This window comes from Manacus candei, unplaced genomic scaffold (genome assembly GCF_025592945.1).
Source record: "Manacus candei isolate 608988 ecotype Guabito, Panama unplaced genomic scaffold, ASM2559294v1 h1tg000034l, whole genome shotgun sequence".
Taxonomy (NCBI): Eukaryota; Metazoa; Chordata; class Aves; order Passeriformes; family Pipridae; genus Manacus; species Manacus candei.
The window spans coordinates 15,275,282-15,296,895 of NW_026138082.1; the positions used below are offsets into that span (position 1 = coordinate 15,275,282).

Genomic DNA, 21,614 nt, shown 5'->3' on the forward strand with positions numbered 1-21,614 from the left:
TATCTGTTTAAATACTGTGAAGTTAGATGTTTTCTTCTCTAAAAGAAATTGTTTTTCATAAAATACATTTATTTTACATGCTGTGAGAAAAAAGCACAGCACAAACTTTGAAACACAATTGTACTTTTGCCCCCCTGTTTTTCAAGTTAATAATTGTCAAAGTGCTATGACTAGAATATCCTTTTAAAGTAGTATCTTCCCAGTGTAAGTGATGCCATTTTCCTTCATGGCTTGTCCTGTCCACTCCTCTGGGGTAAGTCTTAATTTTCATCACTGAACAAAATTCTACACTTTGTGTGTGAACAAGAAGGTAACATAATGGCACCTCCTTCCAACCCCAGTTGCAGTGACCATCTGGAGACCTCCCTGTTCAACTTTGGATGAACTTCAGCTGAAGTATGAGAGCCAGTTGGGCTCCATACAAGCTGTTCCAAGCCTCATTGTTGTTATTAGCAGTTTGTCTTAGTGACAAGGCTGCATTTTGCCTATTGAAGGTTTGGTTTTAGTGATTCAGCGTGTTTCCATTGTTCACAATTGAGAGTGGATCATTCAGGCTCTTGTGTTTCCAGTGCTGTGGATACAATAGCTCATTATCCTAGGGTGGCTTTTTTGTTGGGGTTTTTATGGAGGTTTTGGATAGATGCACAATAGATGTAAGCTCTTTTCAGGGGCAAGTTCTTTTCTTGATATCCTTGCACAGTGTTTATTGCAATGGGCCTCTGTTTGTTTTTAGCTTTCCAAGCAAGCCAATCGTGGATTAGAGTGAGGGCCAAACCTCCAAGTTTTTGTTAAGGTTGGCTGCAGCTCCTCAACCTGTATTTGCTGTTGTCAATAGATGGGTGCATCGTCACGATTCATCAAGGCACAGGTGAGGCTTACAGACGCCATACAGGAGAAACTGGATTTTATTTTGCTCTAATTCCATTAGCAGCAATGGCTTGAAAAATGATTGCAATGAGGGTAAAGCTATGGTGATAAGGAAAGTTATTTGAAGGACACATTCTTTGTTTCTGACAACGTGAAACTGAGAGTTACTGTCAAAACAGTGGAGAGTTGGACTCTACAGGAAAAACTGGAAAACTCCGATAATTTGAATAGCAGTGACGAGAAGGAGTGCAGGGTCATGAACCCAGAGGTTTAATAATGAGCTCTCAGCTCATACGGGAAATGCTTATCCATTGAAAGCAAAAGAGGCAGAGCAAGCCCTGAGTGCATTGGTTAATCATAAATTGGCTCTGAGCTATTGGTATGGTGAAATGTGGCTCAGTAAAACACAAGTGTGATTCCAGAGCGTTCTGCAGAAGAATTTTTCAAGAGTGACAGGGAAATATTAATGCTGTTGTACTTGTAAAACTGCACCTGGAATTCCATTTACAATACTTGTCACCTATGTTGGAAGATGTGGATTCAGTTGGAGCAGGTGCGGTGAATGGCTACAGAGATTAGCACAGGGCACTCTAATACACAGGAGTAAACTGTTTGAGCAGAATAAAGGCTAAGGAACAATGCAACTGTACTCTATAAATACAAGAGTGAATTAAACACAAGGAGTGAGAAGGCATATTTAAACAAAAGAACAATAATGCCTTGAGCAAATAGGGGTGTGTGTGGCTTGGCCATAGTTTAAGTTTCTAAACAAAAGATTCTGGAATATTAATAGGAGGAAGAAATCAAAAATACTCCTTAGATTTTAATAAGTTTATGGACATGACTATGAAATAGTTATCTATGAAGAGAAATCAGGCCCACAAGGTCCCTTTTGCAGTGTGTTGCTAGGCTTCCTGAAGTATTTCATTAATAACATGTTTTGGTTTTGGTCTTTGTTAAGCATGGATTTTGTGTGTCTGTGCCAGGTACTGTATGTGCCTGAGTAGCGCTCACTTTGGCACTAAAAGCTTGCAAACACGAGTCTTAAACGCTCTGGTCTTGGACTAAATCAGGCAGACTCTATTCTCAAAGCTACCCACCTTCAAAGAATGCAACTTAGGAACGTGAAGTCAGGGCCCCTCCTTCATCAGAATACTTCTGATGATCCTTGTGGATCCCGTCCACCTCAGAATATTCTGTGATTCTCTGCACTTCCTCAAACCCATGTCCTTTATCTCTTCAATCTTCCTCTCGCAAGTCTCTGGCTTCTCAAGTGAGTTACCAGCCTTCTATGACACTTAATACTTCCCCTCTTTTGTGTGTTTTTTATCTCCTAGTGTTTCAAGCTTGCCTAGACAACCTTTCTGTGCTTCTCCGTGTCACTTCCCAAGCTGAAACGTCCCCTCCTGGGTGGCACAGTGAAGTGCCTAGGGCTTTTATTCCATACGCTGCAGTGCACGCATTTGTCTCCCCTTTGGGATTGATGTTAGCAGATAGCAGCTGCCCCAATTCACAGTACAGGCAGGTGCCCAGTTGCTGCCAGCCAGTACTGATCACCTACTACCTCCCCCTTATCACAGCCTCTTACACACTCCTGCAGCAGCCCTTCAGACAGTCTGTCCTCTGCCCTGTAACTCCAAGCCCCTTTCCTCTCCCACCATAATGCACCATCCCCTGAAAAGAGGCCTCTAACCCAGGAGTCTCTGTTGCTGCCCCAGGAGTCTGAGCTGACACACGACAGCAACATGTGCACCACATGTCACAATCAGTGCAGCAAGGCAGGACACACAAATCCATACATCATGGGCTGTGACACAAAGAACAGTCTCTTTAGCTGAAAAAGATTCAGTTCCCAGCTCTTTGAAGTCCATTTCATCACATATTGTGCCACAGCATCGGCTTGTGACTCTCTACAGCACTTAGACCCTTATTGTGTGGGTATCAGACCATAGCATGGGCTATAAAATGCTACTCAGGGCCTGGCAAAGCCCCCTGGATGGGTTCCTGCTGCTTTCCCTGAGTGCCCTGCTCCCCTGATCTAAAGACACCTTTCATTGCTGTTCAACAGTGAGTACATGAAGATGCCTGTGCTGGGTGGGAAAAAAATCCTTTCTTCTGCTTATGAAAGAAGGTTAGCATGGAATCGCTTAATTGCGTCTGGACATTAGTAAATTGAAGGTGTGGTAAGCTAATTAAGAAGCTTGGGAGTATTTTTCATTTGCTGCCTCTTTCTAACATTCCTGTAACCGAATATCTCCTTTTTTATTTTAGAGACAGACTGAAAAATAACAAAATTAGATAAACCTCTTTTGCTTCTCTGACTTTTTTGCTGATTTCCTTGCCCTCTCTGGTGGCATTATGGGCATCAATTTAACATGAGGTATGACTGCCATGTAACCCCAGCAGAGATTTTTAGATATGCTGTGCACACCTCTTCCTTCCTTTTCAGTTGCCCATCTGTATGCGAGTCCAGTGGTACTGCTCTCAGTATTCTGGGGGGCAGAGCTGAGGGGAAGGCCCGTGGGACACCCCAACTAGGCTACAAAGCCCATTCCCTATTGCAGCTTTACAGATAGATTAGTTCCTAGGTGAATCATAAAAGTGACGGAGAAGTGACCAGCACTATGTAAGGAGAAGCTACAATGAAGTTGCAGTTACTACAAGTGCCTAATGCCTAAAAACTGAGAAATAGGGGAATAGAGAAGTAGCAGCAGTCAGGTTAAATTTTGCTTTGAATTTCTCCTTATTTTGAGTGCCCTTAAGGAGGTTGAGGGAAAAACATGTATGTGGAAACCACATAAACTGCAATATCAAATTGCAATTGCATTTAAAATCATCTTAAGCAAAACCTCTTGATAATTTTCTTCTCAAAAATTACTTTTCCACTATACAATGTTCTTACAGTTTCTCATTACCTGAAATAAAAACACTTTGCACCTAAGAGCAGATTGCTTGTTTGCTAAAGCTCTAGCTTTTGTTTCCTTCCAGGAAACACTGGAATTATCTGGGCTCACTGTGTGCTAAGGTCACACCTTACCCCCTGCTGTGGCTTGTGCTGCTCGTGTCATGAAACTTCCAACTCTATTATTTCAGTGAATAGTTTTTCAAGGCAGCTGTACAAAATGTGTGTATAGGTAGGTGGGTTTTTTTGTTTTGTTTTTGGTTTTTTGGTTTTTTATACCCAGACCTTCCTGCTCCTTGGAATTCCTGTAACAAGGAGTTTTAAGAGTCTATCTGGCATAGAAACTTTTCTGTTCATAACTCCAGAGACATGACCGTGAACTGGGAGCAGCTGCACAAAGCTCTGCTCTAATATACCCCTCACAACCACTTACACTTACAGGTAAGCTGGGGTGTTAAGCTCCTTCAGGAACTGCTGAGGGGCTGAGAGTGAACTACTTTGAACAGTTTTTCTAATATGAAAACAGCAGAAGTCTCTTAGCTATTCTCTTGCACAACATAAGGAACTCTTGCTTACATCCTGAAGCTGCTTGACTATGCTGGTTCCTAAGTTCTTACCTCAGGTTTGGTGAAGTTCCAGCCTTAGAAAATGAAGGGAAGAAAGAGCATTAAGCATATGGTCCCCAAAAATGCAAACCAGCTAGGAGTGGGAGCAGGGTAGAACTGTTGTTGGGGCTGCTTTGAAATCTGATAGCCCAGAAATTTAAGTATTTACCCAGGAGTTTGGTTTTCGAGTCTCTACTATCTTTAATTCAAAGATGGGTCTCAGCTACTAACAGAAAGACCATGCAGAATGGATGTCTGTTTGTCTGGTTTGTACCTTCTCCACTGTGTATTTCACTGCAGTTATTGTACGTTCAGAAATCTGCCAGGAGAAAAAACTCTGAAGGACCTGTCTCAGAGCAATCAATTGCTATTGTCATCTGAATGCTTGTTTAGAGGATTCTGGAGACTGAAATCAGAGCACTGCTTTAAGAAAAAGTAGTTCAGATACAGGAACAGTTCCCCTTCACCTACCCCTCCTCTAGCTGCTTGGGAAACATGGAGTGGGATCTTTGCCTTGATCCAGTTTTTCCATCAGATTTCTCTTTGTATCAGAGAAGTTTTAAGAGAAAGACTGCCAAGCATAAGCACAATTCTCTGCTTGTTCTCTTTTGTCAGTAACACTCCAAGCTGCTCCATGTCCATCCAGGAATGCTCTCCGCAGCCACAATTTTATCTCAAACTCTGAGAAAAAGACACTGACTTACTTTCAGAAACAGCAAGTGGTAGGTCTTGGTTTGGGACGTGACTACAGATCAAAGAGCAGCTATTGCAAGTATATATCCATGTATATCAACTTGGATAATGGATAACTTCACGAAGAGCTCTGGTCAGCAAGCTGCTATAAGACAAGATGCATGATTACAGCATATCTAAATTACTGAACAAGACAACAGCGAAAAAAGTCTGTTGAGATCTTCAATTCATCATCACCCACTGACAGAAAAGCAATTTCCCCAAAGACTGTTCTGTGGAAAAATTCAGACAGAATCAGGCTGAAAACAGGCTATATCTTGATTTTTAGTGCTGAAGAATTTAATTTCACTTTTAGAATTTTTGTCATGTAGGATTTTTAGTTGTGTGATATAACTCACTTTGGGGTATGGAAAATTCACCAATTGTGCAATTTTTAGAAATAAGGTTGTTATTGTTTTATATGGGTGGCAATATAGGCTATGACAAGACATAATTCAGGAAGATTCCATATGTTTCCATATGGGACCACATCTCAGTCATTTTCCCCACCCTACACTATTTACACCTGTGCATGCTGTAGACTACAACTGAAAATGAATCTGATGCAAAAACAAATCCACAAGCTTCATCCTTCATATTTTTCTAACTTTCAAGAAATGGAAACTGCAACATTCAAAACAGGTTATTAGCTGTTTAGTAAGTCTTCCAGTCTACAACTTGATCGTTTGGAAATTCAGTTCAAATTACTATTGTGTTGAATGACTGCCCATGAAGGAATAGGTAGTAGTATTCTTATGGAGAGTTACACTGAGACGATCTCTTTCTTAGTAAGTATTAATTTCAAGTGCTGATTATAAAGAACAGTGATGAAGAAAGAGGAAAACAACTACTCAAGACCACTAGGCATCTTTTCCCAGGAAGAAATCTGGAATTCATCATTTTTACATGGATGTAACCAGAGTAATCTGCATGATTTGTAAACCTGGAGGTTATTTTCACCTCCTGCATGAGAGTTAGCTAGAAGTAGGGAATATTTTTATGTTTTTAAATGAACTAATATTTCCACATCTTGAAATTTTGATAAAATAGGGATCTAAATGCAGGCCTGATTTAGTTTTCTCACAGTGACCTTAATAAGCATCACACAAAAGATGTGTAGATGTGGCACTAGGGACACGGCTGAGTGGTGGACTTTGCAGTGGTGGGTTGGACTCAATGATCTTAAAAGTCTTTTCCAACCTAAACGATGCTATGATTCTTTGTTATTCCCTTGTTTCCTTTTGTATTTAACTCTTGGTGAACAGATCCTTAATACATTTGCTCCAACAAAGCTTGTCTGGTTGTTGCCATTACAAAAGTCTACACTCCAGAAGGAAACCAAACCCTTTGGCAACCATGAAATTTTCACACAAAAGCTTAGGTTAGTTCTTTAATGGGCCAGATACCTTACATGCACTCTGGGGATGGAAAAAAAATCAGTTCCACAGGCATAAGATACATAATTTCAACTTGGTGGTTTTAATATCATTTAAAAATGGTTCTTAATAACATAAACATGTTTACTTAATGATTCACTTTGCCTTAATTAGAGTACCAAGGTGTCGTGATTCCATCCTGCATTATTGCATAAGGTCTTCTTAAAACGGATTATTATTTCTGCAAAGGATAATTAACTGCAAGAATACATCTTTAGACCATCCCCACAGCTTTCTTGCTTTAGCTGACTAGCAAGTCCTGTGTTATGAAAAAGAAGCAGATTTCTTATGCTGAAAAACATCACGGTCATGCCCCTTTACTTCTTCTAGCTGGATCATTGGGAATTGTACTTGTTTTTCAAACCATTTGGCTACTGTGAGAAGCTGCTGTTCCTGGAATGAACGTCCTATGAACTGAAGCCCAACTGGCAAGCCTCTCTCTGAAAGAGCTGTAGGAACATTTATGGCTGGCAGTCCTGAAGGAAAAAAAGATACACATACAAAGACTTACTATTAAACAGTAGTTGGAGTAATTTTTGTAACAATTCTAAGAGAACCAGAAGAAAAATTATGTAGTGGAGAACGACTAGCTAAAATAATTTGAGTCAATGAACTAAGGATACTGCTAGGTGATCACAAGAAATTAATTAGACTGATTTAAGGAGCCATCATCTCTGAAAAGATAATCAGTTCTCCTTAGGAAGAGATTCAAGTTTTGTCTCCAGAACTGGAATGGATTCATCTTACCTGGAGCCCACACTCAGCTCCAGAGTGCCTCACTTTAAAATCTAGTCTTACATTTTCAAGCATTTAACAAACCATCCTTACACTTGGTTATCACTGTGGGAATTACAACATGGGAGTGAAATATCTTGATTCTAAAGAAGAGGTGAATTAGCTAAAGGGACGAGACATTAAAAATTACTAGGCAGGGGAAAACATAGTTTAATTCCTGTCCCTACTCACCAGCCATGTTTGCAGCCTGTGTCAGGATGTCATCTTGTGCGCTGCGGGTTCTGTTGTCTTCTTTGATGAATTCCTTATATGGTGCTGCATCACTCAGAGTGGTAGGAGTGAGTAAAACATCAACACCGCTCCTGAAAACCTTCACAAAGTCATTGGCAATGAGACGTCTGACTTTCTGTGCCTTGACAAAGTACTTCTCATAGTTCCTAGAAAGAAATATGGACATGAGGGCATGACACTTTAATTCCAAAAATACAGAACCTAATTTCTTAGGTACTGTAGAAAAGACAAGCCCAGTATTCCTTTTGGATAAAATTTTGACTCACACTGGTACTTAAGTTTTTGATATACCGTATGCTTAGTCACCATACATGGTGTTTATGCTCTCATAGCAGCAAAGCTGTCAGAGAAGGAAGAGATGAGGGCATTCAGCTAAAGAAAAGTGAAGGGAAAACAAAACCCTTACAAATCAAAACAACCGTTACAAAATCAAAACAATACTTTTATGACCATTTGGAAACTAAACTGTATATTAAATTTCATAGAATCAGAATATCCTGAGCTGGAAGGGACCCTTAGGATTATCTAGTCCAACTCCTGGCCCCACACAGGAGAACCCAAAAATGTGTCTGAAAGTGTTGTCTAAATTCTTGAACTCTGTCAGGCTTGATGCTGCGACCACTTCCCTGGGGAGCCTGTTCTAGTGCTCAACCACCGTCTTGGTGAAAAACCTTTTCCTGATACCCAACCTAATTTCACTGCAGGGCAGCACAGCAAAACCCAAAAACAATAAAGAACTAAACAGGCCTGAAAAATAGGAAGTAATCATTTAGGATTCAATCCAGCAAGATACCTGAAGCATATGAAAAAGTCCCATCATTGGTGGAGGATTCTAAATGGACTTAAAACTATGTATGTGTTTGTAGTATAATTCTCTATAGAATACTATAAAGACCTTATTTTTCCCTAACCCTTTTTTTTGTCCCTCACATAAACATGTGGTCTATGGATTTCCATCTTTACACAACTCTGAAGAAGAAACACATTACCCAGCTTTATGTCTATTGTTTCTTCTAACTTCATATGCAGAACTGGTAAATGTGGAATCCTCAAATTCAGGAAAGTTCAATTTCAAAAGTAACTGCCATCTAAACCCACAACTACTTGGGAAAGGAAAAAAATTAGAAAAAAGGAGGAGGAGGAAGTAAAACAAGAAAAAAAGAAAACAGAAAAAGTGGAATGAAAGGAGGAAAGAAAGACGAGAAAAAGGGGGGGGGAAGGGGAGAAAAAGGGTGGGGACAAAAGGGTGGGGACAAAAGGGTGGAAAAGAGAGGGGAAAGGGAGGCGAAAGGGAGGGCAAAAGGGGCAAAAGGGGGGGGCAAAAGGGGGGGGCAAAAGGGGGGGGCAAAAGGGGGGGGCAAAAGGGGGGGGCAAAAGGGGGGGGCAAAAGGGGGGGGCAAAAGGGGAGGGGAAAAGGGGGGGGCAAAAGGGGGGGGCAAAAGGGGAGGAAAGGGGGAAGGGGGGAGAAGGGAAATGGGGGAGAAGGGGGAGAAGAGGGGGAAGGGGAAGAAGAGGGGGAAAGAGGGGGGAAGAAAGGGGGGAAGGAAGAAAAAAAAGAGGAAGAAAAAGGAAAAAGGAAGAAAAAAGGGGGAAAAAAAGATAAGGATGTGTTAACAACTGCTACATGACAGTGTTTATAAATAAAAGAAACTGCCCAAATGCTACTTGTTAATCTAAAGATTTAAGATTCTAAAAAAATGCAATGAAAATGGTTATAATCAATAATAAACAGCAGATTCAAGTTAAGTAGTTATATCATGGGAATCAGATCTTCTTCTACAATAATTTGTGAAATCAGCCTAGTTGTTAACTTCAGAAAGTCCCTAAGTGCCACACCCACACATCTTTTAAATATCTCCAGGGATGGTGACTCCACCACTTCACTGGGCAGCCTGTTCCAATGCTTGACAACTCTTTTAGGGAAGAAATTTCTCCTAATATCCAATCTAGATCTCCCCTGGTGCAACACAGGGTTGTCTCCTCTTGTCCTTTCACTTGTTACCTGGAGAAGAGACTGATCCCCACCTTGCTACAACCTCCTTTCAGGTAGTTGTAGAGAGAGTGATAAGGTCCCTCCTTTTCTCCAGGCTAAACAACCCCAGCTCCCTCCTCAACTTCTTGTAAGACTTGTGCTCCAGACCCTTCACCAGCTCCATTGCCCTCCTCTGGACTCACTCCAGCACCTCAATGTCCTTATTGTAGTGAGGGGCCCAAAACAGAACACAGGATTCGTGGTGAGGCCTCACCAGTGCAAAGTACAAGGGAAAAAATCACTGCCCTTGTCCTGCTGGCCACACAAGCCAGGATGCCATTGGTTTTCTTGGCCACCTGGGCACACTGCTGGCTCATGTTCAGCTGCTGTTGACCAGCACTACCAGGTCCTTTTCCACCAAGCAGCTTTCCAGCCACTCTTCCCTCAGCCTGTAGCACTGTAGGGGGTTGTTGGGAGCCAAGGGCAGGACCCAGCACTCGGCCTTGTCCAACCTCTTACAGTTGGACTTGGCCCATTGATCCAGTTTGTCCAGATCCCTCTGCAAAGCTGTCCTACCCTCCAGCAGATCAACACTCCCACCCAGCTTGGTGTCGTCTGCAAACTTGCTGAGGGAGGACTCGATCCCCTTGTCCATGTCATGTCTAAAGATGTTAAACAGAACTTCCTGAACAATCACTTAGTTATTTTAAAGATTTCAAAAGCAAGATAAATATTAATTGTAAAAGGCAACACTTGCAGGAGACACAGATGGGTTTTCCTTACTACTTATTCTAAGAATGCTTTCTGAACCCTGTGCTCTTCAAAAGTAATTTACTGTGGACAGGAACACAACTCTCCTGTTCAGTCTCAATGGGAGCCAATTGTATATTCCTTCACCAAAGAGTTAACTCTGTGAATTTTAAAGCAGCCTTAGGAAAGCTGATCTGGGCAGTCGTTAAGCAGAAGGAGTACCCTTGGCAGGAATATCATCATTCCATAAAAGCTGGTTGTTACAGATTAACTGACAACATTCCTGTCTCTGAGAGCAATTAAGAAGTCACATCTGATGAATACTCATGCTGACAGAGCTCCTTCAAAGCAAGTGCACTACAGAGACTGATTACAGGATTAATATTTTTGTTAGTATCTGAACAAATTCAGACAGAGAAAAACAGCACTTTTACTAACACAATTTGGGCCTGTTGGTAAGTACTGAAAGCTAAAAATGTAAAACAGATCCATGGACCAGCTTCTATTTGTGAGCTGGATAAAACCCTATCTTCTGTAAAGACATCAGTTCAGTACCTCTGCCAGCGACTCTCTTTCCCTACACACTGAGGCAAAGAGCTACAGTTAATTTAATTGATGTATCTTTGGCTTTCTCTAGAAGACCGTGCTAGAATGTACTAGCAGTTTTTCTGTGCAGTTTTAATGAGATCGACAACTACAGAACTTTTAACACAACAACAGTAATGGCTTCAGTATGATTTCAATGTCATACCACAGGGTAGAGATTTTTGCTTAATTTAACTAATGGAAGCCAATAATACTCTGGTAGGGAAAAAACTATCACTAAATTGTTTTACTTATTTAATTTAGGAGGCTCACTGTTAAAACTCAGGGAAAACATTTTCATTTATTATTAACAGTTCACTACATATTGTATAGCTAAAGCAATAATAAAAATGCAAGGAGCCACTAGTTAAGAATAATTTTTTTTCCATGTCACGATGAACCATTTGCTTAAAAATCTGCCAACTTGGCAAATTTGAATTTCAAGAGGTTCTGCTTACTGTTTCAACAAGAAATAGTTTCCTGATAGAATTCTCCCTCTTACAACATCATTAAAACCTTCTCGTCGTGTTGCAGCATACATACTTTCTGTGGACTCGTTCATGTCAGAACGGTGTCCTGAAAACAAAAAGCATTTTGGATATTAATACTTCTTGTAGTCCTTAAGATTTAACAACATTAGGTAATGTTATACATAGTGATCCAATAGGCCACTGTTTGCTGCCATCTGACACGCTACTATTCTGGAAAAACAACAAAACACATTCCTGTTTTATTAGAGAAATACTAAACCAGATTTTGAGCCCACTCACATGTCTAGTAGTAGTGAAATACATTAAAATATGCACTTACTCACATATTTTTATCTGGACCACGTTTTTTTGCTCTATTCCATTGTGGAGAAATAACACCAGGTATAGAACCACAAAAAGTACATCTATAAAAACTAACACTTTTTCATGGCATCCAGCAATGTTTCTACTGTCTCAGAAAAAAGTTTTTTCAAAGGCCTTACCATATTCCAGTCCATCAAACCTGGCCATATTTGATGCCACTTCTGCTGTGCACAGCACGTGATAGCAGACAATTGAGTAACGAGTGTGTGGTAGACTCACTTCAACCACTTTAGCACCTGCATTCTGAAAGAGGTCAGCAGCCTTTGACCAGAGAGCCAGAATTTCACCAGACAGCCCTGGTACATGATATTCCTTAGAGGAAAAACAAGAAGGAGAGTGATTTTACATGCTGGTTTACTTCTAGTAGAGACCAAAATGCAAATAATCCTTGCTAAAAATACATTGAAACCATTATCTTACCACAATATGATTTAAAGTACTTATTAAAAGCTTTTTGCTTCTACTAAATATTATACAATCAAGCACTATTAAATTAACAGGATTCAGTCTTCTTAAGAGTATTATGTTCATCTTGGTAGGATCAACCTACATATCGCAATCATGGAATTTCAGCAGTTTCTCCTGAAGGACAAATTACCCAGTTATTCCCTTATTTATCTATTCACTGAGACTGTACTGAACTGCTCTGCAGTCACAAGTAGAAATTCATCAGGTTGAAATCCTGAAACTAGGGTTGCTGTGAGCAGGAAAGATAAAAAGAAATTATGGCCATGATGCATCAGTGTCAACTGACACGCCTCAGTGAAACAAAGCAAGCAACCCCCACCAAAGAGTAACTACAATCAAGGAGTTGGGAGAAGACTTAAATAAGCTACATTGCTGTTAAAGAGCTAAGTTAAAGATATTCCATTAAAATTATCAATTTTTGCTTCAGTTCTAACCCACAAAAAGAGGCATAGTACTGTCTGATTTCTGAGTAGCTACGACTCATGTTTCATGTATGCATGCATCTGTTTAGGACAATCGGTAGCAGCAGAAAACATCTGTCCAAAGGTTATAAATAATTAATCAGTACCACCATTTTAGATTTATCAAAATCTAAACAGTATGCAGCTAATTAATTTTCTAGGTATATAATTTCTGCACTTTACAGATCCTGAATAATTGGTCAGTGGACATCCCTGCTTACCTAATTAAATCTTTGGGTATGTCTGTTCTAGCACAGGTTCAATAGCTGAGAATCAAACCTGTAGATGTTATTCACATTGTCACTTTGAAGGCAGAGCCTTTATTAAATTAAAAATAGGCTGGAGTCCCCAATATTGTTCCTAAATTGTAAGGACCCCTATAGTTACAAACATCATTCAATTGCATACAACCGATGCCAGATTACAGCTCTCTTTCCATCCTCTGCAAGTCACGGCTCCTTGTGCCATTCAATTGCCTTTAAAATTCTGCTTTGTATTAACACAGTGCCACTTAGACAAGTATCTCAAAGCACTGCACAAACCAGCACCAACCTCACTGTGTGAGAAGGCACCAAGAGCAACTTGTTTGAGGTTACAGAGGTTACTAATGAAAGAGCAACAGACAGAAACAAGAACTGAAGTTCCCCATTTCCCGTGACGTTCCCGACAGTGCTTCCCACAATGATGACAAAATGTTTTAGATGACACGTCAGCATATGCTTACTCCAAATTGCCGTAAGAGGCAACAGAACAAATACTGCTTTTTTTTCCAGGAGCTGCTTGTATTGTCTTCACAGTTTTAAATCATGAGAGATTGGGAGGTGGTGGGCAAGACACAAATATTTTTTTTAGGTGTCCTATTTGTTGTTCCTGTCCACAACTGTTGACAGGATTTAAATGTTACCTTGGGAATTCCTATTGAGAGCTTGCTGACATCAGTCAAATTGGGTAGTTCAAATGGCTTAAAGTTGTCCTGAATTGTGGTAGAGTCTTTAGGATCATGTCCAGCAAGTGAACCTGAAATACGACATGACATGAAGAAAAGGAAAATGCACATTAGTTACCCAGAATTCAGTTTGTTTTGAGACAATGCTGTAAACAAAGACACATGACAAAGTAATACCTAACACAACTGCTGCGTCATCCACACATCTGGTTAGGATTCCTGGCACATCCATGGAGTTCACTAGAGGAATGAGACCATGGCGAGAGATCAGTCCATATGTTGGCTTTAAACCTACTACACCACAGTGAGCAGCAGGGTTTCGGGTAGATCCTCCTGTGTCTGACCCTAAGGCTCTATGGTTTTAAAAGGATTATCATTAGTAAAATAATTCAGAACATTTCCAAGTAATAAGAACGTGTGGCTTTAAGATGCATGGCGTTAAAACTCTGTGAATTCTTCCAGATTAGAAGTCATAAACACACAGCCTAAATTTCAGTCTGCTCTCTATTCTATTTTTTATCTGTTCTTTGATTCTTATCAGGGCCTCTGAATTAGTCACCAGGAGAGCCCAAGCCTCTTCACAAAGCAGAGGCAAATAGGTAGAATTCAGACCACCTGAAGATGGCCCCAAATACCTTCTTCTGCCTTCTCTGTTGATCTGTTCCAATACTGTGGACTCCAAAAGATACATCTCATGTGATCTAGAGCACAATTTTCAACACTGACGTCTTAGTTATTCAGTAGCCAATGCACTATGAATCAGTATCTTCCAGTATACAAATGAATAGTGACACTTCTTACCCCTAACAAGAAGGTATACTTTGGAAAGTCTAGGACGTTTTTCCTGTTTCCAAACCTACAAAGCATAGCATCAGAACTCCCAGTTTACAACAGCTTAGGTACAAACAGGATGCGGTGTTTTTTTATTATTTTTTGGATTTGACTTCCTTTTTTGTTCACAGGTGAAACCTTCTTCTTTGTAAATTGAAATTTTTATTTCAAAAACTGTAATGGAATTGGAAATTCATATTAAAATGAAACACGCTCTTCTCTTGTTTTTAGTAAATTTAACTCAAGCACCATTAAAAAAATAGAGCAGCCAAAACCAAATTAAACTAAAGAAGTAGGTACAATTTTTACTGAAGTGAGTATATGACTTTTCCCATAGGCATCTGTTTCTGAAATGGCTGAACCAATTCAATTGACTTTGCTGAAGTGGAACTTTTTTCAAACTTACGTGTTGATATAAAACATCCTCAATTTTGTAGCATTTTTGTACATCCAAATCTCAAATTGAAAAGATAAAGACTGGCAATGTTCCCAATGCTTGAAAGACATTAATAGAGTGGATATACAATAGGTTATAGGCTATAAAATAGCTGGACAAAAAATCTCCCTGATCTGACAACGTGCTGAGCAGCACAAAATGGGAGTTCAGTACAGCCAGCAATGTAAGAAAAGGTGCCAGACCCTATCAGGATCATGACAAGGACCAGCAGTTCTTGGGAATGGCTGCACCAAGTTCAGTTTCAACAGTAGTAAAATGTTGAGTAGACTATATCCTAGCAAAGGGCAATGAGATGTATAATTTTAAAAAAATAATTAAAAAAGCTAAAAAAAGTAATCAACATTAGCAAAAAAATTTTAACAATAAAATAGATGATTGTAATGTAGTCTATGGGTAAACAAGGACAAAGTAATTAAAGAGCATTCTCAAACACCTTCCAAATAAGAGTACACTTGAAATAATATTCTATAAAACATGCTCAAACGTAGTTCTAGAAATTTCATAAAATGCAAGGTGTAAAATTTTAAGGATCAGTTTTCTTTTAACGGTCAGATGGGGAAGATAGTATAGACAACTGATTTGATAAATAGCGTGTTGCTATTCCATACAGTTAATAATTACCATTAAAAAAAAAATCCAGCTTCCTTCAGGAAAAATACCCACGAAACAACCCAAAACACACACCTGCCAAAAAACCCTCAAACACTGAAACAGACAAGTTTTTAAGTATCTGTGTAGTAAGTACTGTGCACCCTTTTGTTAAATCAGAGATTTGACAGCTTTTAAATCCCAAAGCTCATGTATTATTATGTAACTATGCTATAAAAACAAAGGAGGGGAGGAGCAATTATTATACTGTTACAAATAAGGGATCTCCTAATTTGCTGAATTACATTTTAAGCACGTTTGTGTAAGACACTTACTAAGGAAGAGAATGTGTCACAAACCTCATAAGACTTTTAAGAGATTATGTGGGAATAAAACTGTCACTCCTTTACTATTATATCTCACACAGTGCAAAGTGGTCATATCAGTACACTGAATAATGCTTGAAGTGAATAAGCCTAAATTCACCTGCATGGATTAATTCTGGTTTCATGACATGCCACAAATAACCTAGGGATGCTGAAATAAAATCTTGCAAGCCAGTGCCAATAACCCTCCCATTTCATACTAGCTTATGAGAAAACTACTATTATAAGACCTTCTAACATATTTTGAGACATTTATTGAAAAACAATTCTAAAAGCCTCTTACGCAAAACACGTGAAAGACGACACAGCAGCCGCGCTGCCTCCTGAGCTCCCTCCTGTTATTACCCAGTTAGACTCTTTGTCCTCAGAATGGGATTTTGGGACAGATTTTTCCTTGTATTGTCTTGAATAACTCCAGGGATTTCTGACTGGTCCAAATACTCCATCCGTACTCCCAGATCTAAGACAGAAAGGACAAATACAGACAGAAGTGACAGGTGACACAGAGTATTTACCAATTTTATTCTTTTTTCATCCAATTCCTCATCCTTCATTCTAGCAAATTCAATTTCAACACAAAAGAACATAATCACAAAGATATAAAACTGATTTAAGCTATGTAAAAGTAAAGGTGCACATCTGCTTCAAAACAAAGGCATTGTGCTTTTCTACCCTTGCGTCTGATGCAAGACCACAGTTGTGGGGAAAACCATTCTGTTAGTGGTGGGGAACAAGCTCCACAACAGCAGGAACAAGCTCTTCTCCGTAAATGACATACTGTTACTCACTCTGTAGCCCTCTGCTGAGGCCATGAGTCCCTGGTTCAGAGCGCTAGACTAGCTTCTCAGAAACTGGCTTCAGTCACCTTGTGGTCACTTAAGTGTGAGCTGCTACCAGAAGCAGGGGCAGAGGGTACTTGCCTTCTTCCTCACAACCTCCACTTCATGTTCCCCGATTCCAAGGTGCCCATGTTACTAGCCAAATCATCAGACAGAGCAGGCAGATGACAGCAGTTGAGAACTAACCTCATTGAGACATCATTACTTTAGAGCTGGATCCGCTCCCTGATCAAGCTCATGGTGCAGCTATGCTGGTATTAGCATAAGAGACCATGCAAACACTCAGACCAGAAATGAGAAGCCAGTGTTGGGATAAGCCTTTTCAGGAGAATCCTGTGCTTTAATGAGCTTAGACAAGTTGCAATATTGCATAATCAGATTTTTGCTGTGCTTTTTGCCTGCTCTTCCTGAGAAATCTGTCTTTTACATAGAAATTACTTCATTCAAAACAATAGAGTCAAAGTATTTCCACCCCATCCATATGAATTCTCAATCAAACCTCTGTCTTCAGTTTAAGCAAAATAAAAATAAAACCAAAACACAGCACTTAATTGTTTCTCACAGGTAACTAAGTTCCAGATATTCCCTTCCAGACCCAGCAGTTGGTGTGACAGAGATACTCATCCCTAATGGCCTGATTCTGTTCCCTGCTACAGTTTGGCTGCCTTCACTGATTTGCTGGTGAATCAATTTTTAAGAGCATTTTTCAATGTGCTTCTGACAAAAAGTCACCAGCATTAGTGTAGGTAACTTAAAAGTGTTGCTCTAATTAGCCTTTTTGCAGCAAATCAGGGACACCTCATACTAATTACTGCAGTGGTTGACTGGCAGAGGCAGTGGCTGCCACTGGGGGCATGATAATAATTAGCTATGGGCAAAAACCACCAGCAAGGAGGGAGAAAAAGGCAACAAATAACTGTTGTAACCAATTCTACAAACACACTACTGGATCTGGAAGAAGGCTGCTTATCCTTGGCCTTCTGCAAAGGCTGGACCACTTCCTCCCTCTCAAGTACAGCTACAGTTGAACACTATGTTCATAAACCTCAGCATCTGAATCATTTACACAACAGTATAAATGCTCATGCAACTCTATATACTCTTCACAGGTAAGTATTCATTATTGTCCAGCCTCACAGAAACAGGAATTAAGGATTACAGGTACACTGGAACAGATGGTGTGTATTCCTTTTTATGTACAATCACACATTAAAAATAATAAACACTCACCCCATTGCAAATTCATCTAGGTTTGTTTTGCCTAAAAGCACAGCTCCCTGATCCAGTAATTTCTGAACTACTGTAGCATTGTAAGGAGAAAAATAACCTGAAAACAATCAGAACAATTGAGTGATTTATGAGATACAAATTATTTTTACAAGTAGCCACTCTGAACATTTCAGAATTGTCACTACCTGTGCATAAGAACTGTCAGTTCACAGTGACAGCGTTTTGCTTCACGGTAAAATGAATAATTTTCAAAATTTAACAAAAGTAAACCAAACGCTGTTTAGTTTGCAATATCATTTCTTTTCCTCCACAAATTACAATCCAGTAATTCTGGATTATACATGTCTAGAGTGTGGAGCTAAGACTTCACATAAACAAGACACCACAAGGGTAGCAAATTACTGCATTCAGCGAATTTGCAGGAACTGTCTAAAATGAGAAGAAATGAGAAACAGCTCTTTACAGCAAAGTGCTAATCTATCCTAAATTATCTCCCATTACCATGAGATAAAGGAGCATATGGTTAACCACAGGGTGAAATACTAACTGGCTATACTGTGGTCAAACATGTGCACCCTTTGCCACTTAGACCTCACATAACATAGGACGAGAATCATGACAGTGACATGAGATCTCAGGTAATAACCAACTAATCTTGCAAATATTGACAGGGGTTTCTCCACCCCCACCTTCAACAGGAACAAGGACATCACTCCTAATACTCACTGCAAACAATCACAACAGGTCTGATAATGTGCTTTAATGAAAAGCATCTCAGGAAATATAACACTTTTTAAAATAGCCAAGTCATGTTTTGTTTCTACTGCTACTAAAGGTCCCATAATCAGATTAGGATTCTGCTAATTTACTTGTGTTATCTTCCACAAAACTTTATAGAGTTTTACTTTATGCAGAATAAAACAGATATAAGTAATATTTTCTACTTTTGCTTTTACAATAAAAAAACACTGTAATGCCTTGAAAATGTTCATGATGTTAATAGAAACAATGAGTTTAGGAATTTAAAAAAAAAGCATTATACAACATGTTTGTATGTCGGGATTGTTAATGGCTAGTCTTCCTATAGCCATATGAAAACACTACTTAAGTCAACAATTATCAACAGAACAACAACAAAAAAAGGACTGTCTTTGGATTTTGCTAGGCAGAACAGTACTGACTGCTGTCCTCTAGACCTAAAAGTAATGTGAAGCAAAACATGAATTTTAGAACAATTCTATTTTAGTATATATGTTATAATAAAAACTGCATTGTTAAAAGCATGTAGTTAATAAATAAAGAGATAATGTCCTTAGAAGAATAAAAAGATGCATCTGTGATACCAGATGAATTTGGCCGGTGAAATTTGCTAAGTGTATTTCCTCAAATGAGTCCAGCTCATTTTTTGAAAATATTTAGATATCTGGAAGACCCCTCTCCATAAACCGTCTAAAGAGCAAAAGTTCTGAAAGGAGATCTGATTTTACTTTAAAAGCCTTACCGTACCTCTTAGCATGTTTGATGCACACGTTGTCTCAATGCCAGCTGTATTAAAGTTGTCTTTTACTGCAATAGGAATGCCATCCAGAACACCCAGCGGCTGACCTGCATTAGGAATGATTGCAAAGACAACACAGATTAAAGCGAAGTGTGCTATATGTATAGCTTTCTCATCAATTACAGTTTACATGTCCCTGTGGGTGGTTTTTGGAAGCAAGAGTGCTATCCACTTGGCATTCGATGGCTGTCTGTTACATTTCCAAGAACCATCTTCCATTCCAGCTCTGGCATTGAGCATTCATTCTGCCCAGACCAGACCTGGCTCTGCAGATGTGTCTAAGAGCTCTGCAGATTTGCCTAAGCCTGCAAGACAGGCAGCTGCTTCCAAAAATTTGAAAGGCCTATGTCAGGAATCAAAAATGTCTTAAGCTGCTAGAGGACAGCAAGTGTTACCCAGGAAGGAAAAAGGTACCCTATTACGTGAAAATTTACCTTTCCTGTCTTTTTTGAAATGCAAAGGAAAATGACGATGGTCAGCCTCTAAATGCTGCAGATAACAGAACTGAAAGCTGTTCCGTTCACCAATTAATAATTGCTATTAACGAAGCTGCTTTATTTTAATTTGCCTTCTTAATTAAAAACCTGATAGGCTGAGCCAGGTGTTTGCCTACCCCCATCAACAGGCCTGTGAAGGACCACTGCATCTGCCTGTTTGTGGTACCTGCTGCTGGCTACACATCCAAAATAACCTGCTGAGGGAAGAAGGAGGCGCGGAGTAGCAGTGCTGTCAGAGAGGCACAGAGCCTGTTTAACCTGCAGTGCCTCATTTGGTCCAGGTTTTGCCTCTCATTTCTGAACTAAATGCTCTCCTGAGTGCCAAGTGTACACTCACAGAAACCTCAACCACAACTCTCATCCCCCAGTAGTCAAACAAGCAGCACAGACACCGCAAAGGTCCTTCATCTAACACAAAGAGCTCCTCCGCGGCACCCTTTTAAGGACTGATATGAGTTACAGAGACACACCTCTTTTGTATCTTTCCTCTGATGCTGCAGCCTGCTTCAAAGCGGTTTCTTCTGCTATGGTAATATAGGCATTAAGAAACTTGGTGCCTTTGATGAGCGACAGGCATTGCTGGCAGAGCTCCGTGGGAGTGACACGACCTTCCTTCAACGCTGCTGACACCTGAAAGTGTCACCGAAAATAGTTGGGAAGAAAGAAAACACTCCAACACCACCTTTTAAGTGCTAGTGAGCCAGGCATTTCTTTATTCTGGCCAGAGACGTAGTGAATCATCCCAGCCACATATGTCCCTTTCAAGACTATTCACATGTATTTATACACTTTAGCAAAAAAAAGAAATGAACATTCATTGGTTCTAAATTACACAATTCTCTTAATTTAATTAGTATTCTATCTGTTACCGGCTACTTTGGTCCGTATTCTTCCCTTCACTTATCATTCTTGCTTAAGATAGAGTCTCCTACTTTGTTAATGGCCTCTGCCTTCTGGTTACTCCAACGTGTCTTAGAAGGACCATAAATTTAAGATCCCAGATGACCAACCTTCAACTCCCTCAAGCTTTTTTTACTGAAGCATATCAGAGCTAGTCCAGAGAAACTCAAAGCTTCGGTGATTTAAAGATCAAACCAACAACAGTGTGTAAGGAAAAAAACCGGAACCTAGCTACCTGCTACCACTAATTAATATTTTAGGAAAGTTACGTAATTTCCAACAAAAGCACAACTCCCCTTTCAGGACAGACAGGTGACAGAGCCGGCGCAGGGGCGGTACGGGGATAAAGTGAGATCCCCGCTGAGGAAAGGAGCTCACGGAGTGCTCCCAAGAGACCCGCCGCCCCGGAGAACAGGGGCGTGCGGGGACCCAGGTCACCTGGGTGAGCCTGCCCCGCTCTTCAGCCTGCCCCGCTCCTCAGCACCTCCTCCCCACGCCTCGGCAACCCCCGCCGGGCGGACTATCCCCCCTCACCTGGCGGAGAGAGGCACGCAACATAACTGCCCGTATCCCACCGCCTCCTCACGCCCGCCCGATCGTCACGACCCTCTTCCCAGCGCGCCGGCCGCACGCCGCCATCTTGCCGCAACACGCAGCGGCGCCATTGGCAGGCCCGTCAAGAAGGCGGCCGCCCATTGGCTGCGGTGCTTCCGGAGCTGAGCGC

At 40.4% G+C, this 21,614-nt stretch overlaps 1 protein-coding gene and 1 long non-coding RNA gene across 3 annotated transcripts; one reads left to right on the forward strand and one right to left on the reverse strand.

Annotated features, from left to right (window-relative positions):
• The first annotated feature begins 206 nt into the window (after window positions 1-206).
• On the forward strand, window positions 207-6,546 carry LOC127473154 (uncharacterized). 2 transcript variants are annotated; one of them, XR_007905294.1, is made up of 3 exons: window positions 207-253; window positions 734-868; window positions 4,990-6,546. It is a non-coding gene; the product is annotated as an uncharacterized LOC127473154 (long non-coding RNA). The 2 variants fall into 2 exon arrangements; XR_007905295.1 differs by lacking the exon at window positions 4,990-6,546 and adding an exon at window positions 4,053-4,436.
• A 20-nt stretch (window positions 6,547-6,566) lies between these two features.
• On the reverse strand, window positions 6,567-21,569 carry QRSL1 (glutaminyl-tRNA amidotransferase subunit QRSL1). Its single transcript, XM_051792401.1, has 11 exons — window positions 21,425-21,569; window positions 20,461-20,620; window positions 19,442-19,540; window positions 17,936-18,032; window positions 16,150-16,326; window positions 13,782-13,957; window positions 13,563-13,675; window positions 11,849-12,041; window positions 11,334-11,451; window positions 7,509-7,714; window positions 6,567-7,018 (listed from the first exon to the last, which is right to left on the reverse strand). The coding sequence occupies exons 1-11, from the start codon at window positions 21,446-21,448 to the stop codon at window positions 6,807-6,809; spliced, it is 1,575 nt and encodes a 524-aa protein (XP_051648361.1). The 5' UTR covers window positions 21,449-21,569; the 3' UTR covers window positions 6,567-6,806.
• Window positions 21,570-21,614: the final 45 nt, after the last annotated feature.

Bases quoted from the DNA above. Each gene is read 5' to 3' on its own strand.
- QRSL1 (XM_051792401.1), bottom strand. From the start codon at position 21,448: ATGTTGCGTGCCTCTCTCCGCCAG. The intron at 20,621-21,424 runs GTGAGGGGGGAT...TGACACTTTCAG, and splicing joins TGCGTGCCTCTCTCCGCCAG to GTGTCAGCAGCGTTGAAGGA. The intron at 11,452-11,848 runs GTAAGGCCTTTG...TTTTGTTTTCAG, and splicing joins GTTTGATGGACTGGAATATG to GACACCGTTCTGACATGAAC.